This window comes from Triturus cristatus, chromosome 5_1 (genome assembly GCF_964204655.1).
Source record: "Triturus cristatus chromosome 5_1, aTriCri1.1, whole genome shotgun sequence".
Taxonomy (NCBI): domain Eukaryota; kingdom Metazoa; phylum Chordata; class Amphibia; order Caudata; family Salamandridae; genus Triturus; species Triturus cristatus.
In genome coordinates, this window is record NC_140587.1 from 98,735,801 (window position 1) to 98,753,475 (window position 17,675).

General features: G+C 46.2%; 1 protein-coding gene across 2 annotated transcripts in view; it reads right to left on the reverse strand.

Annotated features, from left to right (window-relative positions):
* Positions 1-17,675, reverse strand: part of MROH1 (maestro heat like repeat family member 1) — a 2,508,022-nt gene that overhangs the window by 1,202,430 nt on the left and 1,287,917 nt on the right. For both annotated transcript variants that reach the window (XM_085604508.1, XM_085604507.1), the window contains exon 22: positions 4,432-4,578. In XM_085604508.1, coding sequence (XP_085460634.1) covers positions 4,432-4,578 — 147 coding nt within the window. The remainder of the gene's footprint in view (positions 1-4,431; positions 4,579-17,675) is intronic.

The window sequence follows — 17,675 nt, forward strand, 5'->3', positions numbered from 1 at the left end:
TATTATAAGGTAGGTCACAATTTGCCACCCATTAGTAATTGCAGTCATCAGAGGGATGGTATCCTGATGGAGTCAGCAGACCACCAGGTCTGTGATTGCTTTTAAATAAATCTTTAATTTTTTTTTTTCAATGAACGCAACTCAGTATCCTTAAAGGAAACAGGATGCGATTAGTAAAAAAAAAAAAAAAATTAAACTTGGAAGTTTCATTTTGGAAGAGTAGGCAGTGGTCCTTGGGACCACTGCCTGCTCTTAACATTTCTTTTACCAACCATTCTAAACGGTGAAGGGGTCCCTTATGGACCCCTTCCTATTGTGAATAGGTTACCACTATTTTTCAAATGGCATTACCCTGCAAATGTTTTGCGAAGTATTTTGGTCGCAAAACATTCGTACATACCATTCTGATTCGGTATTAGGAAGGGCTGCACTCAACATGCTCGTTCCAAATACCGAATTGCAAAACTCAAATTGTGATTCGGTAACCAGTTACTGAAGCACAATTTGGGGTTTGTACTTCCGAAAAAACATTTTTGCAGTCGCCAAGGGCCCGATTCTGCGAATGGGGCAGTTTGCGACCTACATCGAGCTCTATATTACTAAAGCATAGTGTGGCAGTACACGGTCATTTACAAACAGCACTTTACTATTGAAATGACCACAAACCTTCTCACTCACATGCAGCTTTACTGATCTACCAAACAATAATGTGTGGAAATGTGGTTTCAGCAAATATTTTGCACATCACCAACTAAAGTATTCCAATATGTATTGCTTTTATTAAAATCTTAGTTTCTATTTCACTTCAGATTAACAAAAGTGCTTTCCTAACTGCTGAAATATATTTTGAATTATTTGTACAGTTCATTTATAATCTGTTTAAATGTTGTGTGCCCAGCACGATTGTCACAGTTCACTTTACAAAAACCTCTAACTTTGCAGTCCGAGAAAAAAAAGTAAAACACCAATCTCCATGATAAAGTAAGAAGCACTTTGTTAGATGACAAAAGCTGACATTTTACTTCTGTCTTTGAACACACAGCAAATGTAACGAGGTAAAAACAAGCATTAAAGGCCTGTTTATTGATCATTCACTTTCTGAAGAACAGAACACCTGTTCTTTGCCCGCGAAAGCGCTCTCGCCAGACCATGCCAGTAGGCCCTAAAAATAGTTTGTCATGATAAAATATGACTCGCCATAGCAAGTGGGCAAGTAGATTTCTCAAGGCCTGTTGTGTTATTTTCAGTGGATTAGTAAATCACGGCTTATCACCCATGAGGGTGTCCAGGCGCTGAGCAGGTGTGTAGGAGTGAGACAGAGCCTGAGTTACAGAATGTCTCTTTAGGTCCAGCATGGGTCTCAATTAGTTGAACAGCCAGGTCTTCTGCCTCTTTTGGAACTCCATAAGAAACACGGGGAGCCTAATGTGTTGAGGGAGGTTGTTCCAGGTCTTTGCTGCTATGAATGAGAACAAACAACCTCCTACTCTGTTTCTGTGGATGAGGGGAGGGGAGGGTGTGGGTTGGGGTGTGTGTGTGGGGGGGGGGAGGGTGTGTGTGTGTGTGGGGGGGGAGTGTGTGTGTGTGTGCGTGTTTGTGTGTGTATGATGCTGAACATAGTGGTCGGGTGGGTTGGTGGGAGTGTATGCGGTAGTTGGTATATGTGGGTCCTATGTTGTGTAGTGCGTTGAATTCGGATGCGAAGTTTGAATTGGCAGTGTTTCTCAATGGGGAACTGGTGGAGCTCTCAGAGGAGTAGTGTGATGTGGGTGCAGCAAGGGAGGTCGAAACCAATCTGGCAGCGGCATTTTGGGAGGTTTGGAGTCTGTGGAGTAGGTGAGTTGAGATTCCTGCATAGAGTGAGTTGCCATAGCCCGTTCTGCTTGTGATGTGGGCCTGCATGATGAGTGAGTCTGGTGTTCAGCGGGAGCCACTTGAAGATCTTTTGTAGCAAACATAGGATGCGGAAGCAGGAGGAGGTTACAGTGCTCATCTGTGATGTCATAGTGCGTTTGTTGTCCAGAGGAAGTCCTAGGTTTGTGGCCTGATCCGTTGGGGTGGGAGTGGCTTCTAGTTCCTTGGGCCAAAAGGAGGAGTGCCAGGGTGAACTCTTGTGCCTGAAGAGCATTAATTCCATCCAGTCAGTGTTCAGCTTCAGGCAGTTAGTGAAGTTGGGTTTGGCGGTGGTGGTTTTACCAGTTAGAGGCAAGATGAACTGTCGGTCGTTGGCATAGGAGAAGATTCTGATTCCGCACGTCCTGGTGATGTTGGCCAGCGGTGGTATGTACATGTTGAAGAGAGTGGGGCAGAGTGATGAGCCTTGCAGGATTCCGCAGATGAGTTCCTTGGGCTCGAATGGTAGGAGTCTTACATGTTGGATTCTTCCCGTTTGGAATGAGGACATCTATTGGAGGGCTGGCCCTTGTATTCCTTTGGCATGAAGTCTTGTGACAAGAGTGTGGTGGGTAACGGTGTCGAAGGCTGTGGGGTGGTTGAGTAACATTAGAGCTGCAGTTTGTCCTTGGTCAAGGATGGTGTGTCTGTTGCTGCGATGAGTGGCAGCAACAGTAGTGGTGGCGTACTGGGGCAAGCAGGCGGAGTGCGGCAATGGTTGAGACGGGGTGGAGGTGGGAAAAGGCAGGCAGAAGAGGTTGGGAAGGTGCAGGAGAGTAGGTAAGGAAAGGGAATAGGCGGGAGGAGGTGCAGGAGAGAGGAAGAGCAGTGAAAGGACAGACGGCGGTGGTTTGAAGACAAGAAAATAATTTTTTCAAACTGCCTCTAGTTGATTAGATTCATCATCAGGCAAATGAAAGAAAAATCGATGAGCAACATGATTGGCCTTGCTTTTGCATGCCTTTACCACCTAGCTTGTGTGCGGAGTAAGAAATGCTGAGTCGGGAGGAGACATTAATAGGCAGACCTGTACATAGGTTTATTATTCCCCCTAACTTGCTCCCTGCCAGAGTTGCTCACCTAAATTTACTGACAGTGACTGCACTTAACTTGGAGGCAAGAATTCCAGAAAATGTTTCTTAATCTCAAATCAATTAAATTTGCCATTGCTTATTCGTGGTTGAGTGAAAAGTTTTGATTTATTGTCTCAAAGAATTTAGATCTCCAGAACCCTCTGGTGGATCATGTTCACTGTGATGTCCATAAATTCATAAAAATACATTCTATTTTTATAAACTGGTGTTTGATTTCTTGAGTCCCATGTTTCTTTCTTTTCCAATTGTTTTGGCGTGGTTTCTTTTATTTTTTTTTTATTTTTCATGGTCTAAAAACCAAGGAGAAGTTCCGGATCAGCATCTGAAGGTATGGAACAAAAGCAACTGACCTCAGGACACATGAGTGGCACTTATATGCCGGTTCCACATGTCACTTCCGGAGAGCAATGACACTGGCACTGAACTGCACGAACCCCGAGGAATATTCACAAGATGCAGTTAGACGTATCCATCAGAAAAATGTCTAGAAAAAGTTAAGTTGAAGGGACCATTGATCCGTTTCCCTGTACATTATGTAATCATACATCAGGTATGGGCAGAACCAGAGCTTCTCTATATGACAGAGAGATAGAGGTCACCTATGACGCTCTTAAAAGCCAAGTTGGAACAGTACCTAATGGGCTGTACACACAGCAGGAACAGCCATCACAGTTAAAGGAAGTGCGTCATATTTCTTAATCAGTAATTTCCTGACAAGCAATATCTGTGGACTTTCCACATATCTAGGGTCTACAGACCCCATTGCCTCAGAAATTGGGAAGTTTTTGAAGGGAAAAACCAAAGGTAAACACATTGTGAGGTCTAAGGATAATTCCCCCCACCATTAAAACAGGTGAGAGAAGTCAATGAGTAGAATATTTAATTTTGGAGTTTTTCTTTCAAACACAAGTCTAGACACAATAAGACCTTTCCAGATCAACAAGATGAACTTCAGCAGGATAATAACTAGGAAAGGTCATCAGCAAAGTGCAACTACATAGCAAAAGCCCGCACAACTTGCATTAATCTAGAGTTGTGCCTAACCAGCATTAGCTACAGCTAACCTTCACAAAAAAAGAAATCAAGAGCAGTATGGGAAATACACTTTTTAGCGATTGTGTTGTCAAAGCTGAAAAGCTACAGCTGCATATAAATATGGAGTAGCAAGTGTTTAAGTGAAAAACAGTGTTTTGATTTGAAGCATATTCTGACGGTGAGAATTGCTGAGTAATCTACAAAGAAGAATCATGGAACAAAAATTAATTCAGTAGAAACTTCTCTGTCAAAGGTTGTTTCCAGTTTAGTATTAGTGTGACATTGGTTGGGAAACAGAACAGTGATTTAGTCTCAGCATAGAAAAAAGATTTCAATGGGACAATTCTGTATAAGAGTGTGGAAGGCATCAATTAGGAGGAGGTTTCTGCAATGCAGTGGGAGAACTCACCTTACTATTAAAGTACTTGAAGATGCCCCTTAGGATGTCTGATTCGATCCTTGACAGCACAAGTTCTTTGGGCGCATACATGGCCACATAGCCATAGCAAAGGATAAGTGAGCTCTTGATCTTCTCCAAATCATTCTCATTACGGTCCTAATCAAAAAGCAAAAACAAATAGTGTTGCTTACTTAAACAGAAGTCTTTCATACAAGACTGAAAAGCAATATATTCTGTACCTGACTGCCTCTGAAGGAGTTACTGCTGCCTCCGCCACCCGGGGTTAATAGCTTTTCTGCCCACAAGACACCATGGAAATATGCCTTTTTCTGGAATTCGGGTGGGCGTGGTCAGTGTGGAGGATTCACTTCCAATCTTATTACCCCAAAACACAAAAAGCTCACTAGACTCTGGTGTGGTGTTCAGACAAGAAACAGTGGCGGGCCAACTCAGCTGATATCAAGCGAGCCCTACTAACTCTTTAAATATATGAAAACTAGAGATATAAGGGGAATCAAGTATGGTATTTCTTGCATGGATCCTAGTCCATCTCTGTTACAAAGAAAGCCAGGCATGGTTAAAACTATGCCTAAAATCCTCACTTTCCATGGGGAATGGCTAGGGTATTCTGGCAGTGGTTTGACCGGCATCCATGGAACCCTAACAACTCTGCGCATTTTAGAAAACTAGAGACCAGGGTGGGGTGTCTTGCATGGATCACAGTACATCTTCCTACCCAGAATGTCCTACAAGTGTCAAAATATGTGTGGAAAAAACACAGTTTTCCCAAAATGTATTTGAGAGAAATTTCGGACACTTCCAGCCAATCATCAAAGTCTGACCACTGTGCATTCCCACATGCCAGAGAAAACTGGTACAATACATGTGTAAGTGCGACTAAACCATGACAGGAACAGACCACCACTCCAACCATGTAAAGACCACATTTACTTTTGTTTAAATTAATTTGTATATTTTAGGCAATAACATGCTTACCTAACAAACACAAAAGTCAAAATTCTGTGACATTCATCTCCATTCCTTGCCAACATACTGTTGCAGTTATAATGACCATACCCATGGTTGCAATTTCCCTCCCAGTCACACCAAAACACCTTACCTGTCCCTCTTACTCACACAGACACATTCTAGTCCTTATTCGTAGATAGACCCATTTCTCAAACCCCCCCCCCTTCCCAAGTCTGAAACAAGCTCTGCAGCACCTGGTCATTGGCATCCACGCATTATAAAGCTACTCTTCGATTGCCCCCGGATGCAGGCATCTGTTTCAATCGACCAGTTCCAGCCTCTTTAAATGTTGGCAATATGCCCCCCCTCCCCTCCAAGGCATCTAAATTCTTAGTGACCTTCTCGTCACTATGGGACAGCCTGATGTGCACCTCCTTTGCCAGTGACCATTTAACAGTGTCCTCTTTTCCAGAGCACCACCTCCGGTTTCTCAGCCCCCAGTCACCCCCTGGCGATACGCCAATTAGCCAGTAGGAGCAAGAGAGAATTAATTTATACTACATCTTCTTATGTTTGGGTCTACCTAGAATGCCCACCAGACATTGTTTAGGGGAGTGGTCAATTACTATCCCAGTTGCTCCCTGGATCCACTCTATTACTGTCTCCCTATAAGACAAGATGTTATGACAATACCATGCCAAATTCATAAGTTACTTAAGTTCGGTAATGCCTTATTTGGTAGAGACTATCTAGCTGCAGATTCCTACTTCTGATCTCCAGGCGTCAAGACTGGATCCAGAAATGCTTGATAAATACTCCTACACGCTGGTAGGCGGCATTGTTCAGCTCCACATCAGCATAGTACACACCAGATGTGACGTATGCAGTGCCTATATAGGTGCTAATCCGGTGCACTGACATAAGTTTCTTTTCAGGACTTTCCACGTCAGAAGCAAAGAGCTAAGAAAAGTGTAGATGCATTGGTGTGTATTGCTAAGGGCCTTAGAAGGGCAATCCTACACAGAAATCATTTTGCAGGTCTTGGATGATGGGCGGGTTGGTAAGGAATCTGCAGCTGGATAGAGATAAGGAGATTTCAAAGGTAAGTAACCTGTTCATCTGATAGAGACTTCTAGCAGCAGATTACCTTAGAACAGATACCCAAGCAATACCTCCCCCAGACATGGCTTTGTGAGCAGATTAGACCAAAAAGCCCTGTAGGAACAAACAGGCAAATGCCCAACTTGATGAACCTGACTGTCTAGTAAAGGTCTCACCTTCCCCTCTGACAGATAACCGGGACAGGGACTGAGTGAGTGGTCGCAATCTTGACTCTGATGGAATGAGTGTGCAAGGCCTCACAGTTTTTTTTGGGGCAATGCTTAGCTGATTTTCATGCAGAGCACTATACATCAGGAGATGGTTAGTTTCTCCACAGACTTTTTCTCCACTACTTACCCAATGAACATTTGATCTTCCACCCTGAATTCTCTGGCATGATCCAGGAAGAACAACAACGCTCTTTTTGAGCCTAGGTTGTGGGTCTCTCCTCCTCTTTAGAAGGGTGAGGCAGAGTAAAGAAGGTAGGAAAGGTGATATTGTGCCCAATGTTAAAAAGTGTCACACCATTCGGAAAGGAGGCTGCACAGGTCCTCAGAAGGCAGGACAAATGGTCTTGGAGGGAACAGATGCTGAAGCAGATAACTTAAATAAAGAAGGTTGGTCCGACAACTGCCAAAAAAAAAAAAAGCATAGATGGCTGACAAATAACCTCTAACAGTGCCAAGAGCAGACAATCCAAGCCCTGAGCACAAGCTAGATCCTATCATAAGTAAAAATACAAGGGTACAAATGCACATAGAGGAAAAGAGGAGGACAACCCTGAAGTAGTCATGGAGAATGCCCTACACGACAAAACACATGTTGGCTGGGCAAATGAAAGAAAATAAAGAACAAGATAAAGAATCTTTGTGCATTTGTACCCTTGTATTTTTACTTATGGTAGGATCTAGCTTGTGCTCAGGTCTTGGATTGTATTAGGTTATGAATCGCTCTAGATCTGAATAAAGGAGAGTGGATGATTCCTCCTTCCCATGAAGCACAACAATGAGATTAGAGTCGTCACACACATCTCATGAACAGTGAGCACCAATACTAATCCGGTAAAACTTCACCCAATTTTGTGTTGTCTTAGTGCCAAGAGCAGAGCCCTGCTGGGCCAGAGACAGGACCAACAATAACACTTGGGCGAGGCATGGAGAAACAGGGCCAATGTTCTTTGATGCACACCATGTCACAAATGAAGACCAATGGCAGGCATATACTGACTTGATGGAGGAACACCTGGCTGCCAGAATAACCCTACAGCCTTCTGAAGGAAGGTCAAAACTGTCAACTGTTGCTGCTCAATCTCCACACATGGAGGATTGCAGGTTTGGGTGCAAGACCCTGCCTTGTTGCTGCGACAGATGATCCTCTCGAAGGGGCAGCCAGTCTTGGTGAACAAAAAAAAAAAAAAGATTGACTTGGATGTGACCTTAACCAAATACCAGTGACTATGATTAATTTGGGCATTCCATAAATTACCTTTTTTTGAACTGCCCAATTAAAAAGGGCTGATGTTCTGTACTAGTCTGGAGACCCTTGATCTAGCTGAGGCTCTACCGCTTTGACTAAATGGAAAAGGGGTAGATTGAGACTAGAACTGAGGCTAAGCTTCATCTACTCCCCCCCCCCCTCCCCTAATCACCACAAAGATTGAAGCTATCCAAGCAACATGAACATGCCTGTAGCTTATTCTAAGCCTAGAGCAATGGTTCCTAACCTTTTGATTTCAGAGGACCTCCACTGAATCATTAATGGATTCCAAGGACCCCCACATCCTTCTCGCCACAGTCATTATTGGAATCCAATGGCACGGCCTATGTAATTTCGATGATTCGAGACACAAAACAATATATAAAGTTACAGAAACACTCTTATTTACAAAAAACTTATTAACGATCGCGCGGACTTGCTGACCCGTCTGCGGGAGGCATGGACGGGCGACGGCTTGGAACTGGACGACGAGGACTGGGTATCAGCGGTGGCCTCCCCGAAAGAGGTGGCGATCCCGGCCCGCTTACGATTTGTACAGCTGAAGATCCTCCATAGAGTGTATGTCACGGGGCCCGGTTTGCTACGTATGGGTTACTCGGGGGATGGAATGTGTAAGCGTGGATGTGGCTTGTCGGGTACCTTTCTTCATATCCTATGGGAATGTCCGGAGGTTGTGCGATTCTGGAACGGCATCCACGCCGTAATGGAAGAGGTCACGCACGTTGCTCTGTTGCCAGAGGCTAGGAGGTGTTTGTTGAATGTCTGGGAACCGAATGACTATAATGTGGCACAGACACAGTGGGTGACTTTGGGGTACATGGTGGCTAAGCGTAATATTGCACAGCTGTGGGGCTCCCCGAGGCCGCCCACGACTGCAGTATGGAAGGAGAATATGGACTGGTGTATGTTCAGGGAAAAGACGGTGTATGTGGCGAGAGGCAAGCCCGGGAAATGGAATAAGGTATGGGGTCCATGGAATTTATATCGTGGACATATTTGCACCCCGCCTCTGACGTTAGAGGTTGATATTGCTATGTCCCCCTAGCCACACATTCTGCGGGATTGTGTGAGGTGTGTTCCATGTTTTGTCTTCCCACTGCGCCCCACTTCCACTTCCTGTCAAGAACTGCTTCGGATACTGTACGTTGTCCCCCGTCCTGGGAAGCGCACGCTGCTATTCTGGACTCTCATTGCCTTGAGTGTGTTTTGTATTTCATAAAAAATGAAACTGTTTTATCCGATTGCTCTTGACCTATGGCCACGGCCTATTGCATATGCTCACGAACTGCCGGGAGCTTCGCCTCTGGTTTATTTGAATGTGTGGCGTTGCATTGCGGGCCCTCGGGCTCTGTAGCGGCCGGCCTTGGAGGTTGTAGGCCCTTGTATGTATTTTATTGTGTAAATAAAGGTTTCTTTAAAAAAAAAAAAAAAAAAAAAGTTACAGAAACAAGCATTCATTGCATAAATTATTAATTTCTTAAGGCTTCTGGTGCTCTAGACATCTCGCAGTCAGGCTTTCGAGCTAAGCATAGCACTGAGACGGCCTTGGTGGAGGTGATGGATAACATCAGAATGGCTCTGGATCAAGGTCAAGCGGCACTTTTGGTGCTGCTTGACCTTTCAGCAGCATTCAATACCATCTCCCACCAGGTTCTCTTGCATAGACTATTGAAGTGTGGCATCCGCGGATCCGCACTGAGTTGGTTGTCAGATTTTTTGTCCAACCGTACTCAGGCAGTGTCAATGGGTCTGTTTACATCTGCTCGTTCACAGATTACCAGAGGCGTCCCGCAGGGCTCTTGTTTGAGCCCTACTTTATTTAACATCTATGTGACGCCCCTGGCAATACTGATGAGGGACCTGGGGTTTAACCCCATCTCTTACGCAGATGACACTCAACTCCTCCTCACCTTCGACAAAAGGAGTCCAGATATACAATCCATCTTTTCTCGGGGGATGATGGCTATTGCCTCCTGGATGAAAACCAACTATCTCCAGTTAAACTCTGAAAAATCTGAGATCCTGCTGTTCGGAGGGGCTGACATCTGTTGGTCACCTAGCTGGTGGCCGGAGGAGTTGGGTAAAGCTCCCGCTCCCAAAGAGGTAGCTAAAAATCTGGGCATTAAGCTTGATAACAAACTCACTTTGCAGACCCATGTTAACACCATTGCTGGGTCATGCTATCACATTCTAAGTTTACTTAGAAGAGTTTTTCCATTGCTTCCAGTATCCACCAGGAAGACTCTAATTCAGGCCTTGCTCATGAGCAAGATTGATTACTGCAATGCCTTGCTTCTCTCCGCTCATGCTGCCTCTTTGGACAAACTGCAGGTCATTCAAAATACTGCTGCTCGCCTGGTTACGAATTCTCCGGCCAGAACCCCTTCTCTGCCTTTACTGCATGAATTACATTGGTTGCCAATAAGAAAAAGAGTGCAATTCAAAACAGGTTGCATGATTTTCAAGGCTCTAAATGAGCTGAGTCCCTGCTACCTAACAATGAAACTAAAGGCCTACAATCCTATATCCTCACTCAGATCAGGATCAAAAACTCTTCTCGCTGTTCCCAGAATATATAAAGCCCGTTCTGGCGGCAGGATTTCGTACCTGGCCCCTTTGTTTTGGAACAGCCTCCCACATTATCTTCGTATGAAAATGTCCCTCTTCTGTTTTAGAAAGTTGATGAAAACATACCTCTTCTAGTTCAAGATAGACTGTTGTTGCAAGCGCAGAGATACCCTAAGGGGTGATTCAGCGCTATATAAAATTATAAATAAATAAAAATAAATAAATAAATATTCTATTTAATTCGCAAACGAAAATACTTTTATGCTAATGGGAAGTTTAAAATTCTATTGAGATCATCCATCGTACTTGTACTGCTCCAACATATCAATCTGGGGATACCAACTTAATTTTAGCCTCCAATTTCAGATTCTTTCACATTTGCAGATCGTTTTAAAAATGTAAATTAAATTTTGCTTCATTATTAAGACACACTTTATCCATCTGTTATTATTTTATTTTCTAAGCAGGCTGCGGGAGAGTGGTCTCCTAACCACAGGTTCATATTTTAAGTGTGGGTGACAGGCACCAGCGGACACCCGCACTCTCTTCCTAGTGCATCTGTGGGTAATTGGCCAATGCTGAGGAGGGCTGCAAAGGACATTCTGTTGCTCGCACCAAAGTGCTTCCTCTTTTGTTGTTTTTTTTTCTGTGAAATGCTGATCAGTACACATGGGGCACAGACATCATTTCCTACGAAAGTGAAATGAGCCATAACTGATTTGCATGGGGAGAATGTACCGGGTCTGGTGGCTCAGTGGACTAATGCGTCTACTGCAGGGGCCTGTGTTCGACCTCATGGTCACAGGTTCAAATCCCGGTGGGTCCACTCAGCCTTTCATCCATCTGAGGTCGATAAAATGAGTACCATTGAGTTGGGTAACAACAAACATCTGTTATTCAGCGCCAAGATACCCGTAGTGGTGAACGTGCGCTTTACAAATACACGTGTTATGTTATGTTATGTTAGTTGGAAATGGGAGGATCCCCACTTTCTAATTATATCCCTCCCTAGTAGATCCCTGCTTGGGTATCGCGGCAGGGTTAAGGATAAGGATTGGGTGGGGAGGAACACTCCCCCCACCCTCCCCCCCCATTGGGCATGTGCTCCCCCTTACCCCGGGGTGTGGATGGGGGTGTTCACCTCCAATCTGCCCCACTTGGTTGCAGAAAGCCCAGTAGACAGCAAGGATTGGCCAAATTCATCATTTTCCTGAGGGGAGCACCCCCTGTGGGCATTGGCCTATGTTCCCCCAACCCGAAGCTGCATTGTTTTTTTTGCCCCCATCCACCTATGGGTGGGTAGAGGTGTTCACCCCAATCTACATCTCTAGAGATCAGGTATTGGTCAAACTTATTCTTTTGGGGGGTTGGTGCCAAGGGTCCCTCTGGCTTAGGCCTTTGCCCCTCCCCCCCTGCCCAACTCCAGGATGCAGTAGTGTTTTTAATGTAATCCTCGGGCGTGGATGGGGGTGTTCTTTGCCAATCTGCCCTCAGGGGAATGGAGGGTACAATGCCCACTAGATACCAGGGATAGTTACCTTGCAGTATTTTTTGTGGGGGGAGGGGAGCAGCCCGCGGGCATGGGCCTGTGTCCTCCAGGCCCCTTAGTCTTCTGCCCCTTTCTGGGCAATTATTTGTTCAATAACAGTATTGTGTGTGGGGGAGCAGACCTCATGGCACAGTCCTGTGCTCCTACCCACCCCAGGGCCCATTAGTTTTTCTGCCCCCCCCCACCCCCTCTCTCCCAGGGGAAATGATGAGGGTGTCCACCTTCAATCTTCTCCTTTGTGGGCTAGGGGGAGGGGGGCAGAAAGCCCAGCAGACAACCAGGGAAAATGTGGTTTAAAAAAAAAAGGGGGGTCACCAGCCCAGGTATCGGGCTGTAAACACATCCACAGTCTTCCCTCTCCCGGGGGTAGACTGAAGGTTACCTCCAATCTGCCCCCTGTTGGGCATAAAGCCCACTAGACACCAAGGACATATTTTAGACAAAATACACTGTGTGGCTGGACAACCCTGGTGTTGGGCCCTAAAACCCCCAACAGTCTTTCTGTCCACCTGCAGTGCAGACCCTGATTCCCATGGCAAGCAAGAGGAAATTTAGATTATTTTGGCTGTAGTTTTGACATATGGACTGGCAGAGTAAGGAATATGCTACTTACCAGTATGCATCTGTTCTTGGCATGTAGAGCTGCAGATCTGTACACTTTTGCATAGATCGCCATCTGGTGTTGGGCCCGGATGTTTGCAGTTTGTTTTTCTTCTTGGACAGTCTTTGGAAGTCACGAGTTCGGAGACTCCTCCTTCGGTCCGTACTGCGCATGGGCTTCGGCTCCATCCTCAGATTGTTTTTCGCCAGCAGGGAAAAGATGGAGCGTAGTGATAACAGTAAGAAACCCATGTGTGTTGTATCTAAATAAGATAGACTGGAACGGATACAGGTAGCAGGGGAGGCGGGTGGGCGTGTACAGATCTGCAGCTCTACATGCCAAGAACAGATGCATACTGGTAAGTAACATAATCCGTTCGAGGCATATGAGCTGCAGATTGTACACTTTTGCATAGATTATATAGCAGTACCCAGCCCTAGCCGCGACCAGCGGTATCCGTTGCAGCGGTTTGAAAGTGTCTTTAGTACAGCCTGGCCCACACTAGCTTGTTGCTTGGAATGCACGTCTACACAGTAATGTTTTGTGAAGGTGTGCGGAGTTGACCATGTGGCTGATTTGCAGATGTCATCTAAGGGTATGTTCCCTAGAAAAGCCATAGAAGCCCCTATCTTTCTTGTAGAGTGGGCTTTAGGTGGAACAGATAATGTTCTTTTTGCTTTGTGATAGAAAATTTGTATGCACTTTACAATCCACCTAGCTATCCCTGATTTAAAGATGGGGTTGCCTTTATGCGGTGGAGAGGAGACAAACAATTGTTTGGTCTTCCTGAAAGGTTGCGTTCTTTGTATGTAGTACAACAAAGCCCTTTTAACATCAAGTGTATGTAGAGCCCTTTCCGCAACAGATTGAGATTGCGAGAAAAAAAACGGTAATTCCACCGATTGATTAAGATGGAAGGGGGAAATGACCTTGGGCAGAAATTTTGGGTTTGTACGAAGTATCACCTTGCTGTGATGTATCTGCAAAAAGGGTTCTTGTATAGTGAACGCTTGTATTTCACTAACCCTTCTAAGGGAAGTGATAGCTATGAGGAAAGCTGTTTTCCAGGTGAGGAACTGTAGCTCACATTTATGCATTGGTTCGAAAGGCGGACCCATTAGCCGTGTAAGAACTACGTTTAGATTCCATACAGGGGAAGGTGGTGCCCTGGGTGGATTTACTCATTTTAGGCCTTCCATAAAGGCTTTAATAGCGTGCATTCTGAACAGTGATAAATGCTGTCTGATTTGTAGGTAAGCAGCAATTGCTGCTAGGTGTAGACGTATGGATGAATATGCCAGGTTACACCTTTGAAGATGGAGCAGATAGCATATGATGTGCTGTATGGATGCATCTAAAGGGTTGATTGTATTGTTACGGCAGTAAACAACAAATCTCTTCCACTTTGCGGCATAGCATACTTGAGTGGTAGGACGTCTGGCTTCCTGGATAATGTTCATGCAATCAGGGGGAAGGTTAAGGTATCCAAATTCTAAGATTTCAGGAGCCAGATCGCAAGGTTGAGCTGAGCTGGGTCCGGGTGCCTGATTTCTCCATGGTTCTGTGTTAGGAGGCATGGGGACAGGTGCAGTTTTTAATGTGGTACTACCGATAGTGTGGTGTACCACGGCTGCCTGGCCCATGTTGGAGCTACCAGAATGAGTCTGAGTGAGTGCTGCTGTAGCTTCCTTACCACTAACGGAATTAGTGGGAGAGGTGGAAATGCGTATGCAAATTTGCCTGACCAGTTCATCCATATCGCATTGCCTTTGGACAATGGGTGTGGGTATCTGGCGGCGAAGCTTGGGCATTTTTTGTTTTCGTGGGTGGCGAAGAGGTCTATCTGAGGATGCCCCCACTTGTGGAAGAATGGGCGAAGAACTTGTGGATGCAGTTCCCATTCGTGCATTTGCTGCGTTTGTCTGCTGAGCAGATCTGCCATGGTGTTTTGTATGCCTGGGACGTGCTGTGCCAGGAGAAAGATTTTTTGTGGAATTGCCCATCTCCATATGCTCTGTGCTAAGCGGGAGAGCTGGGGAGAGTGTGTCCCCCCCTGTTTTTGAATATAATACATCGCAGTCATATTGTCTGTGAGAATGAGGACTGCTTTGGCTGAAATTTGTTTCTGAAAGGATTTCTGGGCTAGAAAGATCGCCAATAACTCCAGATGGTTGATGTGGAGTACTTTTTGCTGTGGCGTCCATAGACCTTGCACTGTGAGGTGTAGAAGGTGCGCTCCCCAGCCGGAGAGCGATACGTCCGTCGTTAGAATCACCTGAGGAACCGGGTCCAGGAACGGCCGCCCTTTGGAAAGGTTTGTGGTGTTCCACCACTGCAGATAGTGATGGGTGCGGCCGTCCACCAACACCAGATCCGTCAGCTGTCCCTGGGCCTGGTTCCACTGCCGTGCTAGGCACTCTTGGAGTGGACGCATGTGGAGTCTTGCGGGGGCACTATGAAGATGCAAGATGCCATCATCCCTATTAGCTTCATAAACACTCGTGCTGGGAGAGAGTGTTGAAGAGTGAATGTTTGGCGCAAGGCTTGTATGCTTGCGATTCTGGCTGAATTGGGATAGGCTATAGCCTTGGAGGTGTCTATAGTGGCCCCGAGATATTGCTTTGTGTGAGATGGTATGAGGTGGGACTTTTGATGGTTCACCGTGAAGCCTAGCCGGTGGAGCAGTTGGATGGTGCTGTTTGTATGTTGCACACATTGGCCGTAGGACGCGGCTTTTATGAGCCAGTCGTCCAAGTAAGGGAAGACGTGAATGTGTTGTCTTCTGAGGTGAGCTGCTACTACCGCTAGGCATTTGGTAAACACCCGTGGTGCGGTTGTGACCCCGAAGGGGAGAACCTTGAATTGGTAATGCTGACCGTCCACCACAAACCTGAGGTACTTCCTGTGAGAAGGGTGTATTGGAATATGAAAGTATGCGTCTTTCAAGTCCAGTGTAGTGAGAAAGTCTCCCTGACAGAGGAGTGGGAGAACTTGTTGGAGGGTGACCATGTGGAAATGGTCCGAATGTATGTATGCATTTAGAGGCCGGAGGTCTAGAATGGGCCGTAGGGTCTCGTCTCTCTTTGGGATTAGAAAATACAGAGAGTAGACCCCTAGATTTTGCTGATTGACGAGGACCTGCTCTATAGCTTGTTTTTGGAGGAGGGAGATTACCTCCTGTTTGAGCAGTATGGTGTGTTCTTGTGACATTGTACGGTGCCTGGGTGGAATATTGGGTGGGGTCGATGTTAGTTCGAGACAGTAGCCTGACTGAACAATTTGTGCAACCATTTGTCTGATGTTATGGTCTCCCAGGTGTGAAGAAAATGTTGTAGCTTGCCCCCGACTGGAGTGGAATGGTCTGGGGGAAGCGGGGGAAAGTCATTGGGCGGGTGGTGTGGCAGAACGGGTGTTGTTGGTTTTGCCCCTGCCTTTATTATTGTTTCCTCTATAACCACCTCTCTGATAGCCCTTTGAGAAGGTATTCTGAGGAGGGGACTTGTAGGAAGTAGAGGCGTTATCGGCAGAGTAACCTCTGCCCGTGCCCCGAAAGGAGGAACGACGAAATGAACGTCTAGGGGTATGGGATTGTAATGCCCCCATAGACTTTGCCGTATCCGTGTCCTTTTTCATTTTCTCCAATGCTTCGTCCACCTTTGGACCAAAGAGGTGTTGTTGGTCAAAGGGGTGATTTAATATAGATGCCTGGACTTCTGGCTTAAACCCTGAGATTCTGAGCCAGGCATGACGACGAAGCAAAACACTGGTGTTTATCGCTCTAGAAGCTGTGTCTGCTGCGTCGAGGGCACATTTAATTGAGGTATTGGTGATGAGCTTTCCCTCCTGTATTAGCTCCTGAGCCCTGTGTTTGTTTGTCTGGGAGGTGTTGCATGATAGCCTCCAGTTCATCGTAATGTGCTCTATCATAACGTGCAAGCAGAGCTTGTGTGTTGGCAATGCGCCACATATTTGCGGCTTGCGAGGCAGTGCGTTTACCAGACGCATCTAAGAGCTTTGACTCCTTATCTGGTGGCGGAGCCTCCCCTGAGGATTGAGAGTTAGACCGCTTCCTAGCTGTGGATACCACCAAAGAGTCCAAGGGAGCAGGTCCTTTAATATATGCAGGATCTGTGGGGGCTGCTTTATATTTTTTCTCTATCCTGGGGTTTAGTACCCTAGCTCTGACTGGGTCTTTGAACACCTCTGCAGCATGTTTGGTTACCCCTTTTAGCATGGGCAATATTGCTGAGGCCTTATCTTGTATGTCGAAAGTGTCCAGCAGGAAATCTTCCTCAACTGGCTCGCTATGTAATTCTACCCCATGGTAGTGTGCCGCCCGCTGTATTAAGTGGTGGAACCCCAGGGAGTCCTCTGGAGGAGACGGCCTGGATGGATAAATATCCTGAGGCATATCTGGTACATCGGGGTTGTGTTAATCCTCCCATGGGTCTGGTGTCCCTGGAGGTGTGGGGTCTATCGGGGCGTCTGCCGGGTCATAATCTGGATCTCCATAATCAGGGTCTGGAGATGGGGTTGGAGAGCGGTGAGGCAAGGGTGGTGGAGATATGGGAGGTGGAGGAGGTGGAGAAGGTGGAGGAGGTGGAGAAGGTGGTGGGGAGGGTACTCTGAAGGGGGATGTGGCAGAGTCCTTCCGTTTTGGCGGTGGATGAGGATCTGGCTTGTGTAAATGTATTTTTTTGGAAGACAAAGTTAAATGACCAGTCTTTGGATCCTTTGTTAAAGTTTTTTGATAAGGATCAGGCGTAAATAGTTCTTCTGGCACCGAATCGTCTGTCGGTGCCGATGTTTTCGGAGCCGAGGGCTTCGATGGTTTGTCCATGCCATGCTTTTTCGGGGTCTCCGATTTCTTCGGTGCCGAGGCGGGCTTCGGCGCCGGAGCGTCGGTGCCGAGGGGCTTATGCTTATGCTTTATCGGCACCGAGAGTGCAGGTTTCGAGCCCGATGACT